We start from the raw sequence: 20,940 nt of genomic DNA, 5'->3' as shown, positions 1-20,940 counted from the left end.
GGGAAGTCCAGCCCCTGATCCTCCCGGCAGAGCTGCTCCAGGGCTTCTCCTCAGCTCTCCGGGCACTCACCATCGCTGTGTGCCCAGTGCCAGCCCGGGAATCGGGATGGATCACTCCGGAGTGGAACATCCCAGGCCCAGGATGGAGAGGAGGAGCCCCAGGCAGGAATTGTTCATCCCTGGAACATCCCAGGCCCAGGATGGAGAGGAGGAGCCCCAGGCAGGAATTTTTCATCCCAGGAACATCCCAGGCCCAGGATGGAGAGGAGGAGCCCCAGGCAGGAATTGTTCATCCCAGGAACATCCCAGGCCCAGGATGGAGAGGAGGAGCCCCAGGCAGGAATTGTTCATCCCAGGAACATCCCAGGCCCAGGATGGAGAGGAGGAGCCCCAGGCAGGAATTTTTCACCCCTGGAACATCCCAGGCCCAGGATGGAGAGGAGAAGCCCCAGGCAGGAATTATTTATCCCAGGAACATCCCAGGCCCAGGATGGAGAGGAGGAGCCCCAGGCAGGAATTGTTCATCCCAGGAACATCCCAGGCCCAGGATGGAGAGGAGGAGCCCCAGGCAGGAATTGTTCATCCCAGCTGCGGCCCCGGGGCGGCTGCAGGGAGCAGGGGTCGTGCTGGAGCACGGCCTGCGGAGAAACCACAGAAGCAGGAAAGGTTTTCCGTGCTCCCAGGTCAGCCCTGGCAGGCAGAGATCCTGCAGGATCCCCGCCAGGCGCGCAGTGAATCACACCAGAGGCCGGGACTGGTTTCCAGAGATTGGCTTTACTTCGCAGTACAGAAATCATTTGGAGCCTTGAGGAGACACGAGAAGCACAGGCTCTGTCATGCCGATACCGCAGCGCCGTTTGGTCCATCCGAGAAGCCACCGGGGCGGGGAGGGGAGGGGAGGGAGGGGACACACAAAATACTTCCACATCTGGCCTGCTCTGTAATTTGTTCTCTCGATTTTTATTCAGATTAAAACACAAAGGAGCCTGAGGCACAGCTGTGTCCCAACCGCCGTAAACGGGTTTAGAAGCGCAAGTGGAGGTTTAAGTTCCGCGCCCAGAACGAAGCCGACATTTGCTGCTACAATAGGTGTGGGCTTTGTCCGTGATACGACTTTGCCACAGAGTTAAAGATCGATGGGAGAGACTTTTAGGGATGCTGTCCACAATAATGGAGTGCTCAGGGTTCTATTTTCCTCCATGATCGGGTTGGAGTGACATCAGCGTCACGTCCACGAGCTCGCCAGAAGCACGGGGTTGTGAAGGGCGTTTGGACAAATGATTAAAAAGACAAGGTAAGACACAGCCGGCAATGAGTTATTTCAAATCTGCACCCACGTCTACGTTCTGCAAAAATAATAATAATAATAATAATTAATTAATAATAATAATAAGTTCGGTCTTGCCTTTCGCTTACGAGGTTAGTCAGGAATCAGTCGGGGGTTTGCCGGATTCTGGACAGCAGCCCTACTAGAATGAAATAATTAACACATGATATCCAGAGAAGGGAACATTACCAGTGCAGTTACTCTTCGATCTCTCCGAGATGGGATTACAAAAGCAGGCCTGACAAGATTTGAGATTTCGTACAGTGTTCATTAAGTTCCGTCAATATTCGCATGAGCCGGTTTCGACTTTCTCCTGATCCCAGCCCCTCACTACTGCTGCTCCTCCTCGCCGTAGATGTCGTTCTTCTTGCGTTTCATCTCCTCGAAGTCGAACTCGGAGCCCATCATCCTCTTGTAGATGTCCTTGATGTCGTCGCACGTCGTCTCGAAGTGGGTGGTGGCGTCGTAGGTGCGCGAGATGAAGATCTGGAAGCAGAGGCAGCGTTGGGAGGCCCGAGCCGGAGGCCGGAATCCCCTCCCGGGCCTGGAAGAGAACTCAGCCCCTCACTCACCTGGCTCTCCGTGCCCAGGTCGGTGGGTGCAAACAGGTCGCTGATGCTCACAAACCTGGGAGGGAAGGGAAGGGAAAAGCTCAGGGTGGCCTTGGAGCAGGAATGGTTTGGCCCAGGGGGAGCTGAGGGAACTCCCAGCAGCTCCCGGCAGGAAAACGGCTCCAAGCTCCCAGCAGGGAGCGCGAGGAGCTCTCGGAGGACTCACTTCTGCTCGATGGGCTCCAGGAGGTCCAGGGCCGGCTTGATCTCCTTCTCGGGCTCGGCCGTCTCCACCGTGGTGCTGGCGATGGCGATGTACTTGCCCTGCGCCGCCACGTTGTGCGCAGAGGAGATCATGCACACGTAGATGTCTGCGGGGACAGCGCGCAGCTGCGGCCACAAACCTGCTGCGGCCTCGCCTGAACCTGCTGCGGCCTCGCCTGAACCTGCTCAGCCTCACCTGAACCTCCCCAGCCTCACCTGAACATCCTCAGCCTCACCTGAACGTCCTCAGCCTCAGCTGAACCTCCCCAGCCTCACCTGAACCTCCCCAGCCTCACCTGAACTTCCTCAGCCTCACCTGAACGTCCTCAGCCTCAGCTGAACCTCCCCAGCCTCACCTGAACCTGCTCAGCCTCACCTGAACCTGCTGCGGCCTCACCTGAACCTCCCCAGCCTCACCTGAACGTCCTCAGCCTCACCTGAACCTCCCCAGCCTCACCTGAACCTGCTCAGCCTCACCTGAACCTGCTGCGGCCTCACCTGAACCTCCCCAGCCTCACCTGAACCTCCCCAGCCTCACCTGAACCTGCTCAGTCTCACCTGAACCTCCCCAGCCTCACCTGAACCTCCCCAGCCTCACCGGAACCTGCTCAGCCTCACCTGAACCTCCCCAGCCTCACCTGAACCTCCCCAGCCTCACCTGAACGTCCTCAGCCTCACCTGAACCTCCCCAGCCTCACCTGAACCTGCTGCAGCTTCACCTGAACCTCCTCAGCCTCATCCCGAACCTCCTCGGCCTCATCCCAAAACTTTCTCCAGCCTCATCCCAAAACTTTCTCCACCCTCATCCCAAAACTTTCTCCAGCCTCATCCCAAAACTTTCTCCAGCCTCATCCCAAAACGTCCTCAGGAGCTTTTCCAAGCGCGGCCTCCTCCCCTCGGAGCCCTGGGGTAAAGCTCCGCCTTGCCGCCATCTAAACCCTCTGGGGCAGCCCTCGAGGCGTCCCAGGTGGGCACACACCTGATTTCCGGTTGACCTGGTTCTGCGGGATGATGATCTGGCAGGAGTTGGCGTCGTTGGTGTTCTTGATGGGGTGGCCGAGGATGCAGATGACGCGGATCACCTGGCCCACCTTGGTCACTCGCTCCGACACGTAGCTGGGGTCGCAGATGAGCTGTTTGCAGCGAGCCACCTGAGCGCGGACAATCACCAGGAGTTGGGTTTGGCCCGGAACGATCCAACGCGTGAGCAAGGCCAAAGCGCCGCGCTGCGGAGATTGTCCCCTCCGCGCCCGGCCAGGAGAAACCAGCCCCACCCCACGGGAACGACCTGTGCTCGAGGGCCTGCGCCGGCCAGGAGCGCACGGAGAGCGCCTCGATCGCCAGCCCAGGAGCTGCGGCACGCCCAGGGTGATCCGGGGAGGGGAGGGGGGAAAGGGAAGGAAAAGGAAAAAGGAAAAGGAAAAAGGAAAAGGACGTGCCAGCTGTGAGAGCAGCTCCAGGTGCCAAGGGCAGAGCTGGGCCCAGGGCAGACACGAGGAACAAGGAATTGTTCACTGCCAGCCCATGGAGGCCTCACCCAGCTCCGGCAGGGAGGCTGCAGGGGGCTTGGGATGAAGGTGGAGGAGGTTTGGGATGAGGCCGAGGGGGTTCGGGATGAGGCTGAGGGGGTTCGGGATGAGGTCAAGGAGATTTGGGATGAGGTCGAGAAGGTTCGGGATGAGGCCGAGGAGGTTCGACATGAGGCCGAGGAGGTTCGGGATGAGGCCGAGGGGGTTTGGGATGAGGCTGGAGGAGGTTCGGGATGAGGCTGGAGGAGGTTCGCGATGAGGCCGAGGAGGTTTGGGATGAGGCCGAGGGGGTTTGGGATGAGGCTGAGGGGGTTTGGGATGAGGCCGAGGGGGTTCGGGATGAGGCTGGAGGAGGTTCGTGATGAGGCTGTGGAGGTTCGGGATGAGGCTGGAGGAGGTTTGGGATGAGGCTGGAGGAGGTTCGGGATGAGGCTGGAGGAGGTTTGGGATGAGGCTGGAGGAGGTTCGGGATGAGGCCGAGGGGGTTTGGGATGAGGCCGAGGGGGTTTGGGATGAGGCTGGAGAACACCCTCCTGCACGGGCGTTTCCAAACGGAACGAAAGGTCTGGAATGGTTTGGGAGGAGAGCACTGCAGCCGCCGGCACAGCCTGTCGCAGCACACCTGACCCCCGAGCTCAGAGAAGGTTTTTCTCTGTATCTGCTGTGCCCAAAGCCAAAAGCTCGCAGCTGCCAGGGGCAGGCGTGGGGTGGGGAGCAGGGGGGGCGGGCAGGGTCTGTACCTCCCCCTCAGACTTGACCCCGACCACTTTGCCGTTCTCGATGACGATCTCTTCGATGGGCTTGTTGAGCATGTAGGTGCCTCCATAGATCGCGCTGAGCCTGCAAGAGGAAAAGCCCCTCAGCGCCGGCGCTGGAACAGCCCTTCCAGCCCCCGGGCTCTGCTCCACGCGGACAAACCCCTCCTCAAAATCCTCACAATCCTCCGCCTAAACACACTCTGCCAACAGCACCCCTGAGCGAACGCAGAGGCGAAGCCCAGAGAGAAGGCGACGGGGAGGAACCACCTCTTGAAGCGAAGGAACCGTCAAGCTGGAGCGCTGACTGCGCGCCTCCGCCCGCGCACCCCACTGAAGGGAAGCGGGAATTCCAAGCCGAGAGCTCACCTTGCAAATCCCTGGGGCAGCTCTCCGAGGCCATAGAGGGGGTACAGGTAGGGGCTTTTCCCGTACCGGGCCAGCGACTCGCTGTACAGCTTAATCCTGTTGATTGTTTCTTGGCAGGGTTGATCTAGATAGCTGCGAAGGACAGATCCGCCATTGGGGATGTTTCCCAAACCAGCGGAACGTTGATTTCCCCATGAAGTTTCCCTTCTCCCACCCTCCAGCTGCTCCTGGGAGTTCCCTTTTAGGAGCAGAGATTTCTCCTCAGGAACGCCGCCGGTTCAAAACGTTCGATCCCATCCCAATAACCCCCAAATCCTGGGATTTTGGGATGAGGCCCCACTCACTCGTCAGTCCTGTAGAGAGCCAGGGCGTGGCCTGTGAAGTCAATGACATCTTGGCCCAGGTCAAATTTCTTGTAGACGTCCCTCATGGTGGTTTTTTTGGGGTCCACGCCCTCGAAGGTGCGCGGGTCGTTCTCGTCGAAGTTGGCCACGTAAACCAGGAATTTCCTGAACCGGCGCTTCTCGAACAAACCCATTAAACCTGGCAGCAAGGGTGGGGAGAATTCAGCAGGACTGGGGTTTGGTGAGGGTTCAGAACCGGGGTTTGGTGAGGGTTCAGAACCGGGGTTTGGTGAGGGTTCAGAACCGGGGTTTGGTGAGGGTTCAGCAGGATTTGGGGTTTGGTGAGAATTCAGAACCGGGGTTTGGTGAGGGTTCAGCAGGATTGGGGTTTGGTGAGGGTTCAGAACCGGGGTTTGGTGAGGGTTCAGCAGGACTGGGGTTTGGTGAGAATTCAGAACCAGGGTTTGGTGAGAATTCAGTAGGATTTGAGTTTGGTGAGGATTCAGAACCAGGTTTTGGTGAGAATCCAGAATCAGGGTTTGGTGAGAATTCAGCAGGATTTGGGTTTGGTGAGAATTCAGCAGGATTGGGGTTTGGTGAGAATTCAGCAGGATTGGGGTTTGGTGAGGGTTCAGCAGGATTTAGGGTTTGGTGAGAATTCAGAACCAGGGTTTGGAGAGGGTTCAGAACCGGGGATTGGTGAGGGTTCAGCAGGATTTGGGGTTTGGTGAGAATTCAGAACCAAGGTTTGGTGAGAATTCAGAACCAGGGTTTGGAGAGGGTTCAGAACCAGGGCTTGCTGAGGATTCAGCAGGAATTGGGGTTTGGTGAGAATTCAGAACCAGGGTTTGGTGAGAATTCAGTAGGATTTGAGTTTGGTGAGGATTCAGAACCAGGTTTTGGTGAGAATCCAGCAGGATTTGGGGTTTGGTGAGAATTCAGTAGGATTTGAGTTTGGTGAGGATTCAGCAGGATTTGGGGTTTGGTGAGAATCCAGCAGGATTTGGGGTTTGGTGAGGATTCAGCGGGATTGGGGTTTGGTGAGGATTCAGAACCAGGGTTTGGTGAGGGTTCAGAACCAGGGTTTGGTGAGGGTTCAGCAGGATTTGGGGTTTGGTGAGAATTCAGCAGGATTGGGGTTTGGAGAGGGTTCAGAACCGGGGTTTGGTGAGGGTTCAGCAGGATTTGGGGTTTGGTGAGAATTCAGAACCAAGGTTTGGTGAGAATTCAGAACCAGGGTTTGGAGAGGGTTCAGAACCGGGGTTTGGTGAGGGTTCAGAACCAGGGCTTGCTGAGAATTCAGCAGGAATTGGGGTTTGGTGAGAATTCAGAACCAGGGTTTGGTGAGAATTCAGTAGGATTTGAGTTTGGTGAGGATTCAGAACCAGGTTTTGGTGAGAATCCAGCAGGATTTGGGGTTTGGTGAGAATTCAGCAGGATTGGGGTTTGGTGAGGGTTCAGAACCTGGGTTTGGTGAGGGTTCAGCAGGATCGGGGTTTGGTGAGGGTTCAGCAGGATCGGGGTTTGGCTGCAATCCAGAAGAACCAGGGGTTTTTAAGAATTCAGCAGAACCAGGGTGAGAATTCAGAATCAGGGCTGGGTGAGAATCCAGCGGGATTGGGGTTTGGTGAGAATTCAGAACCAGGGTTCGGTGAGGATTCAGCAGGATTGGGGTTTGGTGAGAATTCAGCAGGAATTGGGGTTTGGTGAGAATTCAGAACCAGGGTTGGGTGAGGATTCAGCAGGAATTGGGGTTTGGTGAGAATTCAGCAGGATTGGGGTTTGGTGAGGGTTCAGAACCAGGGTTTGGTGAGAATCCAGCAGGATTTGGGGTTTGGTGAGAATTCAGAACCAGGGTTTGGTGAGGATTCAGCAGGATTTGGGGTTTGGTGAGGATTCAGAATCAGGGTTTAGTGAGAATCCAGCAGGATTTGGGGTTTGGTGAGGATTCAGAACCAGGGTTTGGTGAGAATCCAGCAGGATTGGGGTTTGGTGAGGATTCAGAACCAGGGTTTGGTGAGAATCCAGCAGGATCTGGGGTCTGGTGAGGATTCAGCAGAACCAGGGTTCTGTGAAAACCCAGCAGAACCGGGGTTTTGGCAGAACTCAACAGATCTTCAGTGACTTTTGTGGCTTTTCCATGATCAGCAGTGCTGAGAACCACGGAGTGTCCAAACAAGGAATGGTTTGGGTTGGAAGGGACCTTAACTGTCCTCAGTGCCACCCCCACGGGCAGGGACACCTCCCACTGCCCCAGGCTCCTCCAATCCTTCCTCGGACATTCCGGGATCCAGGGGAAGCCACAGCTGCCCTGAGAATCCCAGCCCAGGCAGGAATTCCTTCCCAACCTAAGGCCATTCCCCTTTGTCCTGCCCCTCAAACCCCAAACACGAGGCTGGACAAGGAATTCCTGATTCCTTCAGGAAGATCTGCCACGAGGGAAGGCTCAGCCCTCCAGATCCCGAAGGATTCCACCACGCTGTTGTTGGTTTTATCTGAGGAGTGAAATTTAAGCGGGCAACAATCGAGCTCCGAGGTGCCGCACGTGGGGAATCAGTCGTTCGAATTCGCCTGCAATGTTTTCTCGCGCACACAGCTCCAGCAAGGACACGACATCAAACATTCACGGTGCCCCCAAATGGAACCTCTCGAGGAAGGAGAACACTGCCAGGTTCTCGCTGAACAGGCAAAATAAGAGCTGAGCAAACCCGAGGCTCGCGTTGCAAGGGGCGGTTTGAAGGCAAAGAGGGGCAGGAGAACCCTGAGGATGCTCCTTAACGCGTGAGGAGCAGCAGGAATATCCCCAAGGATGGGTTTGCCCCCGTTTAGGGGGTTCAGAGGGAACAGAGAAGGCGCAGCTACTCACTGGAGGCCAAAGCTTCTGCCTCAGTGGAAGGGACTTTGTAGATCTTCCCTCCCTTGTAGACGAAGCTGCCCTCGATCACCTTGAAGTCCAAGTAACGAGTGACTTCTGTGTAGAGCAGCATCTTTACCAACTGACCTGCGAGGGGAACGGGCAAACACAGACACGGCAGCTCCCGAGGCAGCTCCTCCAACAGCACGCACCCTTCCCCAGGCTCAGTTCCCACAGCAGGCGAAGCTGGGACTAAAGCTTTCCCTGGGATCTCTACTCGGGAATCTTCCTGCTCCACTTCCCTGACAGGGGGTTTGGTTTGGATCAGATTCCGGGATAAGCGCTGGACAGGGACGCCAGTGCCTGTGCTGTTCCAGCACCCAGCAGCAGCCCCAGGGAATATCTGGGAGCTCGGGCTCACTCACCATTAGCCATAAGGAATTTTGGGATGAGGTCCACGTTCCAGTCTCTTCCCCGCCCCATGGATTCCGGCGGAGCTCCCGGGAGATTAAACCTTTTGTAGAGCTTTGGGAGAGGAGAATACAGCACTTATTAGAGCCCAGGAAACGTGTCTGGGTGTCAGCTCTCCCACACATGGACACACTTTCCACCCCCACGGCTCCAGGCTGAACACAAGCCCTTCAGAGGCAGCTCCTGGCTGCAGTTCCAGCTCCAGCTTGAGTTTGGAACACAAACACACCCAGGCGATTGTTTCAGGAAGAAGCAGGCAGTGTGATTCTGCTGCTCCAGCCTTTCTCCAGCCAAGGATTCGGGAACTTGGGAACCTGATGAACTGTTTAACACGACATTTCTTAGTCTAATTGACAAACCAGCCGAAGAGTTTTAACAACTCCGAACACCCCACGCTGGTGTTTTCCCCACCGTGTCACCCGCTGAGGAAGCGCCAGAAAACTTCCTGACTCAAAGGAAAGCCTCAGAGTCATTAACTGGGAGGTTAATTGGGATTAAATGCCCTTCACGTGCGCACGAGGACGGGGCTGTGCCCACACTTACATCCTCCAGGGGTGTAATGGATGCACTCTCCCCTCCATAGTAAGAATTCCGATCCATGTGAAGGACTTTCTTTCCGTTCACTGACATAATCCCGGAGAGGATGCATTCCTGCAGGGAGGAAAGGATGCAAGGCACAGCTTAGCTGCACTGGAGCCTCCTGCTTCCCAGTTTTCCCTAAAGAAGAGCGTGTTCAGACAGCTCCAGTGCAGCTCCTGTGCAAAACAAGCCCAGCAGTTGCCTCATTCCGGAGTTCAGGCACCTCTTAGAGGCGGATTAACCTCCTCGTGGATTTATTGTCGGCTCTGGGCAAGCCAAGCAAGGGGTTAGAGCTACACAACCACCAGATATCCGAGGGATTTTTTGGGAATTCCGTGCATTTGGGCCAAAGGGAAATCTGTTCTCTAAAGATGTCCGCAGAGAGGCAGCAGGAGCATGAAGGCTTAGCTGAACTTCAATCCATCCCCCCAGCACCTCAGTTATTAATATCTGCCACACTGGGACACTCAGGAAAACCAACAGAGAGCAGCGTGAAGAAGGAATGAAAGCATTTGGGCGCTTTCTCCTTGCTCCACTGAGGTTCCCCGGAGCAGCAGATCAGCTGCTGCGGCTCACTGCAGCCCCAGGAGGCTGAGCCTCGGCGCAGGGCACACACACAGCCTGCAGAACCAGCTCATTTCACAACTCAATCCCCGTTAAAACGCGACTTTGCACCGGGGCTGGCACTCCCCAGCCAGAGAGCTTAACACCAACTTGGACGTTTGCGTGCTTAGGCCAGCTTATCTTGGAGGTTTGGCTGATCCTGCTGTGCCTCAGCTCCCTCCGGCAGCAGGGTTCTGAATTCTGAGCTCTCCTGGCCACATCTCACACGATGGGTGGGCCTCGGAGAAACCCGTGGAAGGCGTCCCAAGGTCCTTCCCGTTCCAAAGCTTTCAGTTTGCGAATCCCCACGCAGCCCCGCGCGTCTGACGGGATTCCTCCCTGCAGCCTGCAGGGATCCGAGTCTCCAGGAGAGATCCTTCCTGTTTATTCCACCAGCGCCTGGGCCAGGATTCTCCAGCTGTGTGTGCGCAGGGAGTGCAGGAGGTTCGTTTCCGGCTCCACACTGAGCAGTGCAGGTGTCAGCCAGGAAAAAACCACCAACACCAGGAGTTTCCCCGCCGCGGGTCGTTTGTAAATCCCGGCTCCGGTCGATGTTTGGTGCAAAGGAAGCTGTAAAATCAACGTCCCCCAGCCACAGCGGCTCCCAGGGGTTGCTCTGTGCTGAAGGTCAGACATCTGGAGGTGCAGGGATGGTTGGCAGGGATCCACAGCAGGCCGAGGCTTTGCTGTGCTGGTGTTCCCAGGGGGCGATGGAAGAACCTTCTCTGCTGGGACCAAAATCCAGCCGAGGGGCAAAGCTGGAGCTGCCTCACGCACAGGCAGGACGCTCTGAATTCTGAATTCTTCCCTGAAGATGGGGAAGATTTCCAGCCCACAGGGCTCCGTGATCACCACAAAAGCTCTCCACGATCCATCAGCTGCTCCTTCCCAAGATCCTACAAGGTCCCTCCTTTTTTCCCCCCAATGAGAGACCCTCCCAGCAGACACGGCCACACCAACCCCCCTGCGGGAAGTCACTACTCCAGGCCTACAACGCTGAGTAAGCACAGGAGTAAAAGTGTTAATGATTGACCCCACCCAAGGCCATCACCAGCAGCCAGTTCAACTCGCAGAGCTCTGTGGTCGGACGGTGATTTTTTTTTTTCCTCCCCTCTGGAATATCTCCCAGACCCAGATGGTGGCACAGGACTGCTGGAGTTGAGCCACAAGGAAGCCACCAGCAGGATTTCACAGCTCAGTAAGTACCAAAAGGAGAGATGGGAGCTCCACCGGGCTGCACGTCAGCTGATTCCAGTCGCCCACCGAACCTCAAAGCATTCCTTGCTGTGTCTTCCCAGAAGAGGAAGTGTGCATCCCTCCTTTGGGTCACCCGACTACCAGCATGCCCTGGAGTGAATTTGAGCACCAGCGGAAGAGATGAGAGGCCTTCAGACACTGAAACACTGAAACGCTGCACAGCCCTTTGAGGCCACTTCCCTCTGCAGCCACAGAGCACACGGCTGCACAATGGATTTATCCTCCCGGCTCAGCAGTTCCCGTGCCTGCAGGAGCGGGAACCACCGTGGTGTGGGTGAGGCGGCCAGGAAAACAAACTGTGCTGATAAGGGGAGGGCTGGGGAGAGTTCAGAGTGCGAAGCAAAAAAAAAGGGAAGTGTCACAGTTCAAATCTCTGCGTTTTTTGGGGGGTTTTTTTTTGCTGTTTTATAAAGGTCGCCACCACCCAACAGGAACAGGGGGCAGGAGCTGGGAGCAGCAGCAGGACACAGCAAGGGAGAGCTCCGGGAATCCAGATCCAAGAGAATCCTCGTGCAAACTGCAGCCACGCTGCCACTACAATGCACTGCCTCAGCCGGTTCAGGTTTCCAGGCTCCAGGAGCTCATTGTGCCGCTGAACGAACCTCAGAGGAGCCTGAGCACCCTCAGTGTCCTCTGCAGCCACTGCAAACGGCCGTGGGAGAAACCAGCACTGGGAATGAGGAGACGGCACATCCAAGGTGAATCCATGGAAATAAAAATAAGGAGAAACTTGGTGTTTCCACGCTCGCTCAAGACCATCAGCAGTTCCCTGGAGAGCAGGAGCTGGCCAGGAGCAGCCCTGGTGCCTGCAGAGGCCGCGAGGAATGAGGGAACGAGGAGGTTTTCCGTGGATTTTCTCCAAGTAGGGCGGCAGTTCAGAGAGGCTCAGACAGCCCGATGGAAACCCGAGCCAGCGGCGCTCCTGTGCCGGCGCCGAGGGCAGGATTGGGCAAAGCACCGAGCAAAATCCCTGCGGCTTGGGGCTCTGGCACTGCCAGGACCTTTCTTGGAAAGGCAGGGCCCCGCTGTGGCCACAGTCACACAATCTGGGCTGGGAAGAGACCTCTGGAGAGGTTTGGTCCGACCCAGGCGGAGATGACACGGGCAAGTCCACATTCTGCTCATCCTACAGGCTGCAGCAACAACTCCTCACTGCACTGGAACAATCCCCTCCGCTACCAGGGGACAGTGACGCTCCGCAGAGTCCTCAGTCGCTCGGGAGGCAATGAGGCCTTTATTCTGCAGGACTAAATGTATCCTGACCCCCTGAGCGTGGCTGCTCCGCTCCTGCAGAAAGTGAAATGTGGATCTCTGTGATGGCTTTGAGTGGCTTTAACACGGGGAGGCAGCCGGCAGGTAAGGAGCTTAGTGCAGCCTGCAGAGAGTGAAACCTCAGCAGGGACACGGCGTTCACCGACTGGGGCCGGACTGGAGGGGTTCATCCTCCCCAAAATTCACGGCGAGGAACTTTGCAGAGGGCAGGTAAAACACAGCCTGGCACCGGGCACAACTAAAATAACCCGGCGAGGAAATACCGAGCCACTTCCACACCAGAGAGGTGGAAATTACAGAGAACTGAGAAGAGAGGGGTGAAAACACGCAGCCACGAGGAGCTCACCAGCCTGTGCCCGCTGCAGCAGATTAAAAACGAGTTTGTGCAGGAAGATGATCCCTAATCTGCCACACACGACGCACACGGGAAGCCAAAGACAAGGACCTTCGAGCCGTTAAAGCTCCAGACACCTGGAGAAAGCCGTTCCCGGCAGGAATGAGGCAGCTGGAGGATCTCCCAGCTCTCCTGCAGCCAGTGGCACTTCCCACTGACCCGTGCAGCTGGGGGAAGTACCAGCAGGAATTCAGGATTATTCCTCCCCACACGTCTCTGTGCACTGGCACTGCAACGGGGGCTCCGATTGGCACACAGAAGGGAAAAGCTGGAATAGTTTGAGTGCCACTAATCCCAGTCCTAAAGCTGCCTCGGTTGAGGAAGAGATTAAGACACCTGAAATGTTTATTCCGGATCCGCCCCAGTGGAATTCGCACGTGCACCCACCGGCCCCACAGACCCAACCAGGAGCGCTGCAATGGATGTGTCTGTGCTCCCTGACAAAGCCTCCAACCGCTCATTCTTCCTCTTTAAACCAACAACTGAACTTTCCCTTTGGAAAAAGGGAAAAAAAAAAAACCAAACCCGCCAGATCCAGACATAAGCTCAGATTCTCCAGCAGCAGAATCCAGGACCAGCCTGAAGGAAAGGGTGGTTGTAAACATCACCAGAACTTCCCTGACAGCTCCTTGGGACAAAAGGCAAGGAAGTGCCGAGCTCCTGGATATTCCCAGGCTCTGGAGTTTGGTCAGCACACCTTCAAATGCGGCCCTAATTTATTCCTGCTGCTCATTAGCAGGAGCTTGTCTCAAAAGTGATTTCACAAGAGGCCTTTTGTGGAATTTCCACTGGCATTTGTCAGTCTGAGATTAAGCCCTTGCCGTTCACCAGCTCCATACCCCGCTCGCACTAAAGCATAAATTAACATTTTAATGGGGCTGGGATCTATTGGAGGCCCCTTCACTACCAGCTCATTCTACTTCTCCTCCCCAAAAGTCCCTTTTCCCGGCTTGGCCGAGCCAGGGGCAGGCTTTAGGACAGACTCCAGCTTTCCCGAGCAAAGGGAAGAAGCTTTTTCCTCCTGGGCCATTCCACAACCTCAAAGGAAAGAGCCTTGAAAGGAACTGGGAAAGTTGGGTGTCCCCCTACAGCAGAGGCTCCCACACCTCACACGATTCCTTTGTGCCACATCCCAGGTCTGTTAGTTCCAGGTTCGTCACCCTTTTTATCCCAAAGCCAAAAAGAGAGGGGTGACAATCCAGCTCTGCCTCTCAGCAGCCCAAAGCCCAGGAGGAGACGCGTGGATCTCAATTTCATCACCATCCCCGGGGAAACTGGGGGAAATCCAAAAGCCCAAAAGAGATCCCTTTTGTCCAGCCACCTTCCCCCGTGAACAGGAGGGAACAAAAGCAGGCAAGGCACAAGGAGGAAAACCTCTCCACCATTTTGGATTTTTCTTTTCCCCTTCCTTTCCTCCGAACAACGCGTTCGTAACCTGCGATCCGCCCTCCCGCGGCATCTCCCGGCCTCCGGGGATGCGGGAACGGGGAGAAATCCTCCCGGGCAGAGGCACTGCCATGTTTTTTTTTTTTCCTATCCCCAGGGCCGCCTGCGCTGCATCCTCCACAATAGGACAAAGCCCCAGCACGGCTCATCCCCCTCCCTGCGCCGCACCCCCGTCAGCTGTCAGCTTTCCTTAGGGATCACCGGGATGCAGCGACGACGTCGCAGGAAAAGGGGGGTTTTGTTGGGGTTTTTTTTATTATTTTGGAGGGGAGGGTGGGGGGATAAGGGAAATTTGACAGGCTGGCCAGGTTCCCATCCCCCTCCTGCTGCAGTCAGGGCTGGATGGAGCCGAAGGCTGCAAAGGCGGAGCGGGAATGGGGATGGAGAGGGGAGGGGGGGGGATAAGCACGGCTGCCTCCACCCCGCACGGACCCGCAGCCACGTTGGGCTCGTGGTGCGGGGGGAAAAAAGGTAATAATTAAAAAAAAATAAAAAAATAAAAGGCGATAAATGCCCGTCGGCGTTTTATTGTCCGAGGCTCCCCCCACGCCCTCCTTCCGCAAAACAACCGCATTTCCCGGGGCCCCCACCCCGGGAACGGCGGGGATGGGGGACGGGGGTGTAGCCAAACACGAGGAGCTGTTGTAAAATATATATAAATATATATATATATATATATATATAAATCATATGAAAAACCCCCCACCCCGGGGGTCCAGTTCGGGATGCGGAGAAGGATCCAGGGTGGGGGGTGCAGAGAGAATGACCCGGGGGGGTCACACACACCGACCCCCCCGGGGGAACGGGGAGGGGCGGAGGGGGAGGATCCCAGGTTGGGCTGGAGATGAATGGGAAAGGATCCAGGGTGGGGGTGGGACTGAAGCCGGGGGGGTGCTGTGAAAATTAACGACGGGGGAAAGCACCCAGGGGTCCCCAAGGGGGGGTCACATACATCAGAGCCCCGGGAATACTGGGGATGGGGACGGGGGGAAGCATCCACACACAGGCGGGGGGGGGGGCTACGAGGGACAGGTGACAGCTGAAGAAAACCACCTGAATGGGGCGAGTGGGGCGATAATCAGGTGAGACACCGGGGAGGGGACCGCACACACCCTGGGGGAGGGGATAAAGACCCGAGGGCCCGAGGCGCGGGGGGGGGGGGCTCAAACCCAGGCTGGGCCGATGGGGGGGCGATCAGGTGATAGACGGGCAAAAGGACAGCGGCGGCGGGGTGGGTGAGAGATGGGGAAGGGGGTCAGCCGCAGGAGCCGGGGGATGGCGGAGGGGGGGCGGCGGGGCGGGGCAGGGCGGCGGCCGCCCGCAGCAGGCCCGAGGCGCGAGCGGGCGGCGGCTGCTCCTCACCGTGAGGCCGGTGCCCAGCACGATCACGTCGTACTCCTCATTCATGGCGGCGCGCGGTGTCTCGAGGGGAGTCTCTCGGCCGGGGCTGAGGCGAACCGGGCGCTAACGCGGGGGCCGCGGGAGCGCGAGAAAATGGAGCCGCCGCCGTGAGGGGACCGCGCCGGGAGGGGCGGGGCCGGGCCGCCTGCGCCCCGCCCACTCGCCTGCCAATCACAGCCGGATACGCCGCGCCATTGGCTGGCGGGGCCGTCGCTCAAGGGGCGGGAGAGCTGCGCGCGCGAGCGGCGCTGCCACCGTGGTGGGGGCGCGGCGCGCATGCGCAGTGCCGCGGCCGCCCCTACGGGCTCCGAGTGCGCCGGGGGGGATCCGGAATTTGGGGGGCTCCTTAATTTCTGGGGGATCCGGAATTTGGGGGGGCTCCTTAATTTCTGGGGGATCTGGAATTTGGGGGGGGCTCCTTAATTTCTGGGGGATCCGGAATTTGGGGGGCTCCTTAATTTCTGGGGGATCCGGAATTTGGGGGGCTCCTTAATTTCTGGGGGATCCGGAATTTGGGGGGGCTCCTTAATTTCTGGGGGATCTGGAATTTGGGGGGGGCTCCTTAATTTCTGGGGGATCCGGAATTTGGGGGGGCTCCTTAATTTCTGGGGGATCCGGAATTTGGGGGGGCTCCTTAATTTCTGGGGGATCCGGAATTTGGGGGGCTCCTTAATTTCTGGGGGATCCGGAATTTGGGGGGGCTCCTTAATTTCTGGGGGATCCGGAATTTGGGGGTGCTCCTTAATTTCTGGGGGATCCGGAATTTGGGGGGCTCCTTAATTTCTGGGGGATCCGGAATTTGGGGGTGCTCCTTAATTTCTGGGGGATCCGGAATTTGGGGGTGCTCCTTCATTTCTGGGGGATCCGGAATTTGGGGGGCTCCTTAATTTCTGGGGGATCCGGAATTTGGGGGGGCTCCTTAATTTCTGGGGGATCCGGAATTTGGGGGGGCTCCTTAATTTCTGGGGGATCCGGAATTTGGGGGGGCTCCTTAATTTCTGGGGGATCCGGAATTTGGGGGGCTCCTTAATTTCTGGGGGATCCGGAATTTGGGGGGCTCCTTCATTTCTGGGGGATCCGGAATTTGGGGGTGCTCCTTAATTTCTGGGGGATCCGGAATTTGGGGGTGCTCCTTAATTTCTGGGGGATCCGGAATTTGGGGGTGCTCCTTAATTTCTGGGGGATCCGGAATTTGGGGGGGCTCCTTAATTTCTGGGGGATCCGGAATTTGGGGGGGGCTCCTTAATTTCTGGGGGATCCGGAATTTGGGGGGCTCCTTAATTTCTGGGGGATCCGGAATTTGGGGGTGCTCCTTAATTTCTGGGGGATCCGGAATTTGGGGGGCTCCTTAATTTCTGGGGGATCTGGAATTTGGGGGGGGCTCCTTAATTTCTGGGGGATCCGGAATTTGGGGGGCTCCTTCATTTCTGGGGGATCCGGAATTTGGGGGGCTCCTTAATTTCTGGGGGATCCGGAATTTGGGGGGCTCCTTAATTTCTGGGGGATCTGGAATTTGGGGGGGGCTCCTTAATTTCTGGGGGATCCGGAATTTGGGGGTGCTCCTTAATTTCTGGGGGATCCGGAATTTGGGGGGCTCCTTAATTTCTGGGGGATCTGGAATTTGGGGGGGGCTCCTTAATTTCTGGGGGATCTGGAATTTGGGGGGGGCTCCTTAATTTCTGGGGGATCTGGAATTTGGGGGGGGCTCCTTAATTTCTGGGGGATCCGGAATTTGGGGGTGCTCCTTAATTTCTGGGGGATCTGGAATTTGGGGGGGGCTCCTTAATTTCTGGGGGATCCGGAATTTGGGGGGCTCCTTAATTTCTGGGGGATCCGGAATTTGGGGGGGGCTTCTTAATTTCTGGGGGATCCGGAATTTGGGGGGCTCCTTAATTTCTGGGGGATCCGGAATTTGGGGGGGCTCCTTAATTTCTGGGGGATCCGGAATTTGGGGGGCTCCTTCATTTCTGGGGGATCCGGAATTTGGGGGGCTCCTTCATTTCTGGGGGATCCGGAATTTGGGGGGGCTCCTTAATTTCTGGGGGATCCGGAATTTGGGGGGCTCCTTCATTTCTGGGGGATCCGGAATTTGGGGGGCTCCTTAATTTCTGGGGGATCCGGAATTTGGGGGGCTCCTTCATTTCTGGGGGATCCGGAATTTGGGGGTGCTCCTTAATTTCTGGGGGATCTGGAATTTGGGGGGGGCTCCTTAATTTCTGGGGGATCTGGAATTTGGGGGGGCTCCTTAATTTCTGGGGGATCCGGAATTTGGGGGGCTCCTTCATTTCTGGGGGATCCGGAATTTGGGGGGCTCCTTAATTTCTGGGGGATCCGGAATTTGGGGGGGCTCCTTAATTTCTGGGGGATCCGGAATTTGGGGGTGCTCCTTAATTTCTGGGGGATCCGGAATTTGGGGGGCTCCTTCATTTCTGGGGGATCCGGAATTTGGGGGGCTCCTTAATTTCTGGGGGATCCGGAATTTGGGGGGGCTCCTTAATTTCTGGGGGATCCGGAATTTGGGGGGGCTCCTTAATTTCAGGGCGATCCGGAATTTGGGGGGCTCCTTCATTTCTGGGGGATCCGGAATTTGGGGGGCTCCTTAATTTCTGGGGGATCCGGAATTTGGGGGGCTCCTTAATTTCTGGGGGATCCGGAATTTGGGGGGCTCCTTAATTTCTGGGGGATCCGGAATTTGGGGGGGCTCCTTCATTTCTGGGGGATCCGGAATTTGGGGGGCTCCTTTGTTTACTTGGGGGGGGAGTTAAGTTTAGGGCGACCTCAATTTAGGGGGGGGGGCCTTAATTTGGGGTGGTCTCAGTTTAGGGGAGCCCTTTAATTTGGGGGTGATCCTCAGTTTGGGGGATTCCTGAGTTTGGGGAATTTCCTCCACCTGGAGAGGTGCCCTCAGTTTATTAGGTTTCTTGATTTGGGGACTGACCTCGGGTTTTGGTGGGCTCCTTAACCTGGGGGGTTCCTCTCTTTAGAGTATTCATCAATTTGGGGGAGTTTTCCATGCGGGGAGGTTCCTCAGTTTGGGGTTTTTTCCTCAGTTGGAGGGAAGATGCTCTGGTTGGGGTGTTTCTTAATTTTGGGGGTGCTCTCATTAGTGAGGGATGCAGTTGAAGGGGGTTCTGTGTTTGGGGGAAGTTCCGGTGTTTGGGGGATCCTTTATTTAAAGGGAGTCCTCGGTTTGGGGACGTTCCTTAAAATTGGGGAGGTTCTCAGTTTGGGGGTTCTCTGGGGAGCATCCTTAATTTAGGGAAGTCCTTTAATTAGAGGGGGGGGTCAGTTTTCAGTTTAGTGGGGTCCTTAAATTAGGGGGTTCCTCAATTTAGCGGGGGTTTGATTGGACCCCCCCAATCCCTCCACATCCAGGGCTTTCCCATCCCATCCCATCCCATCCCATCCCATCCCATCCCATCCCATCCCATCCCATCCCATCCCAAGGAGCACGCAGGCAGCAAACATGGCAAAGCTGCCTACGGCTCCCGTGGATTAGGCACCCGTAAAGCATCTTCATTTGATCCCAAAGCTCTGGATATCCCTCTGGAAGCACTGGGAATGATGGAGGAATTCCCCAAATGCTGCCCGTGGTGGGCTCGGGATGGGAGCAAAGCTCTTCTTTGGAAATGGTTTGGGGTTTTTGGGAGGAGGAGAGGTGGAGAGGTGGATGGTGATCCACGGGGATGGCCCGTTTGGGGTGGCCAAGTGTCAGGGACAGGACTCCAGGGAGGAAGGATTCCAGGAAGGAAAGAAAGATTCCCAGAAGGAATGAAAGGTTCCAGGAAGGAAGGATTCCCAGAAGGAAAGAAAGATTCCAGGAAGGAAGGATTCCCAGAAGGAAGGAAAGATTCCAGGAAGGATTGATCCCAAGAAGGATTCCAAAAAAGGAAAGAAGGATTCCAGGGAAGAAGGAAGGATTCCGGGAAGGAAGGATTTGAGGAAGGAAAGATTGATTCCAGGAAGGAAGGAAAGAATGATTCCAGGAAGGAAGGAAGGAAGGATTCCAGGAAAGATTCCAGGAAGGAAAGAAAGATTCCTGGAAGGAAGGAAGGAAGGATTCCAGGAAAGATTCCAGGAAGGAAGGAAGGATTCCAAGAAGGAAAGAAAGATTCCAGGAAGGATTGAACCCAGGGATTCCAGGGAAGAAGGAAGGATTCCTGGGAAGAAGGAAGGATTCCAGGAAGGAAGGAAGGATTCCAGGGAAGAAGGAAGGATTCCAGAAAGGGAGAAAGAAAGGATTCCAGGAAGGAAGGATTCCAGGAAGGATTCCAAAGAATGAAGGAAGGATTCCAGGAAGGATTGATCCCAAGAAGGATTCCAAGGAAGAAAAAAAGGAAGGATTCCAAGAAAGAAGGAATGAAGGATTCTAGGAAAGAAGAAAGGAAGGATTCCAAGAAGTAAGGATTCCAGGAAGGATATTCCAGGAGGAATTTCAGGAAGAATTCTGGGAAGGAAAGAAGGATTCCAGGAACGAAGGACCACGGCTCTGCATCAGCCACCAGCAGGAATTCCCATCCTGTGGGGACACATCCAGCTCGGGATGGGACCTGGCAGGAGCATCCGAGGAATGTCTGTGTGGCAGCACCTGGAGCTGGAACGTGGCCTGGATGAGGAGGAGCAGGAAGGTCTGGCTGTGGAGAAACGGGATTGATGGCGATCCACGGGCAGCAGCAGGTCCTCAAACTCTTGGGTCACGTCCACCAGCAGGATTGGGAGAGGACAGCCAGGGAGGGAATCCCAGGAGAAGTGGGAAGGCAAATCCCCAAGGGAATCCAGGAAAAGGCCAGGAGTGGTGGGGGAATAGTTGGACTCGGGGAAGGCTTTTCCAACCTTTAGGATTCCAGGATTCTATGGGAAAAAAAAGCCCAGGTGTGATGAGGAGCAATTCCTCACCCTCGGAGTCATCCCAAGGAAACCTGGAGAGGCCACCTGGGCGGGTGTGGCCTGGGAGTCTGGGGCAGCTGATGGTGCCACCACCGGAGAAAATCCGTTTTATTCCGTTTTGATGCTCTGGGGTCCCCAACAGCAGCACCTGGAGCTGCTGGAGCAAATCCAGAGGAATCCACGGAGCTGCTCCCAGGGCTGGAGCCAGGCTGGGAGAGCTGGGAATGTTCCCCTGGAGAAGGGAAGGATCCAGGGAGAGCTTCCAGAACGTTCCAGGGCCTCAAGGGGCTCCAGGAGAGCTGCAGAGGGACTGGGGACAAGGGACAGAGGGACAGGACACAGGGAATTCCTGGGAAAGGGGAGATTTGGATGGGATCTTGGGAAGGAATTCCTGCCTGGGCTGGAATTCCCAGAGCAGCTGTGGCTGCCCCTGGATCCCTGGAATGTCCAAGGCCAGGCTTGGACAAGAGGTTGATGCAGCTTCCAGAGGCTGGGTCCTACCCAACGAGGTCACAAATTAAATTAATTTAAGGAGAGCAGGTCCGTGAAGAGCTGGAGGAGCAAAGATCCAGGTGGATCTTCTCCATGGGGATGTTCAGCGCGTGGAAATTCCCAGGAAAAGCCGTGAGAAGGGGTC

At 56.3% G+C, this 20,940-nt stretch overlaps 1 protein-coding gene across 1 annotated transcript; it reads right to left on the bottom strand.

Moving 5' to 3' along the window:
* Nucleotides 1-755: 755 nt before the first annotated feature.
* Nucleotides 756-15,547, bottom strand: GDI2 (GDP dissociation inhibitor 2). The gene is made up of 11 exons (XM_066182641.1): nt 15,378-15,547; nt 9,008-9,115; nt 8,419-8,518; nt 8,006-8,140; nt 5,140-5,338; nt 4,796-4,927; nt 4,412-4,511; nt 3,122-3,293; nt 2,105-2,249; nt 1,900-1,954; nt 756-1,813 (listed from the first exon to the last, which is right to left on the bottom strand). Exons 1-11 carry the CDS (start codon nt 15,420-15,422, stop codon nt 1,658-1,660), a joined length of 1,347 nt encoding a protein of 448 aa, XP_066038738.1. The 5' UTR covers nt 15,423-15,547; the 3' UTR covers nt 756-1,657.
* Between the last annotated feature and the right edge of the window lie 5,393 nt (nt 15,548-20,940).

Source organism: Chamaea fasciata, unplaced genomic scaffold, assembly GCF_029207755.1.
Source record: "Chamaea fasciata isolate MVZ Bird 193981 ecotype frontalis unplaced genomic scaffold, bChaFas1.0.hap1 SCAF_5, whole genome shotgun sequence".
NCBI lineage: Eukaryota > Metazoa > Chordata > Aves > Passeriformes > Sylviidae > Chamaea > Chamaea fasciata.
Note: the sequence above shows the minus strand (reverse complement) of the source record. Positions and strands in the feature narration are given on the sequence as shown.

Excerpts from the sequence above, each read along its gene's own strand:
- GDI2 (XM_066182641.1), bottom strand. The coding sequence starts at position 15,422 with ATGAATGAGGAGTACGACGTGATCGTGCTGGGCACCGGCCTCACG. Across the intron at positions 8,519-9,007 it reads CCATTACACCCCTGGAGGAT|CTCTACAAAAGGTTTAATCT; the intron begins GTAAGTGTGGGC and ends CCTCTCCCAAAG. Across the intron at positions 1,955-2,104 it reads CTGGAGCCCATCGAGCAGAA|GTTTGTGAGCATCAGCGACC; the intron begins GTGAGTCCTCCG and ends CTTCCCTCCCAG.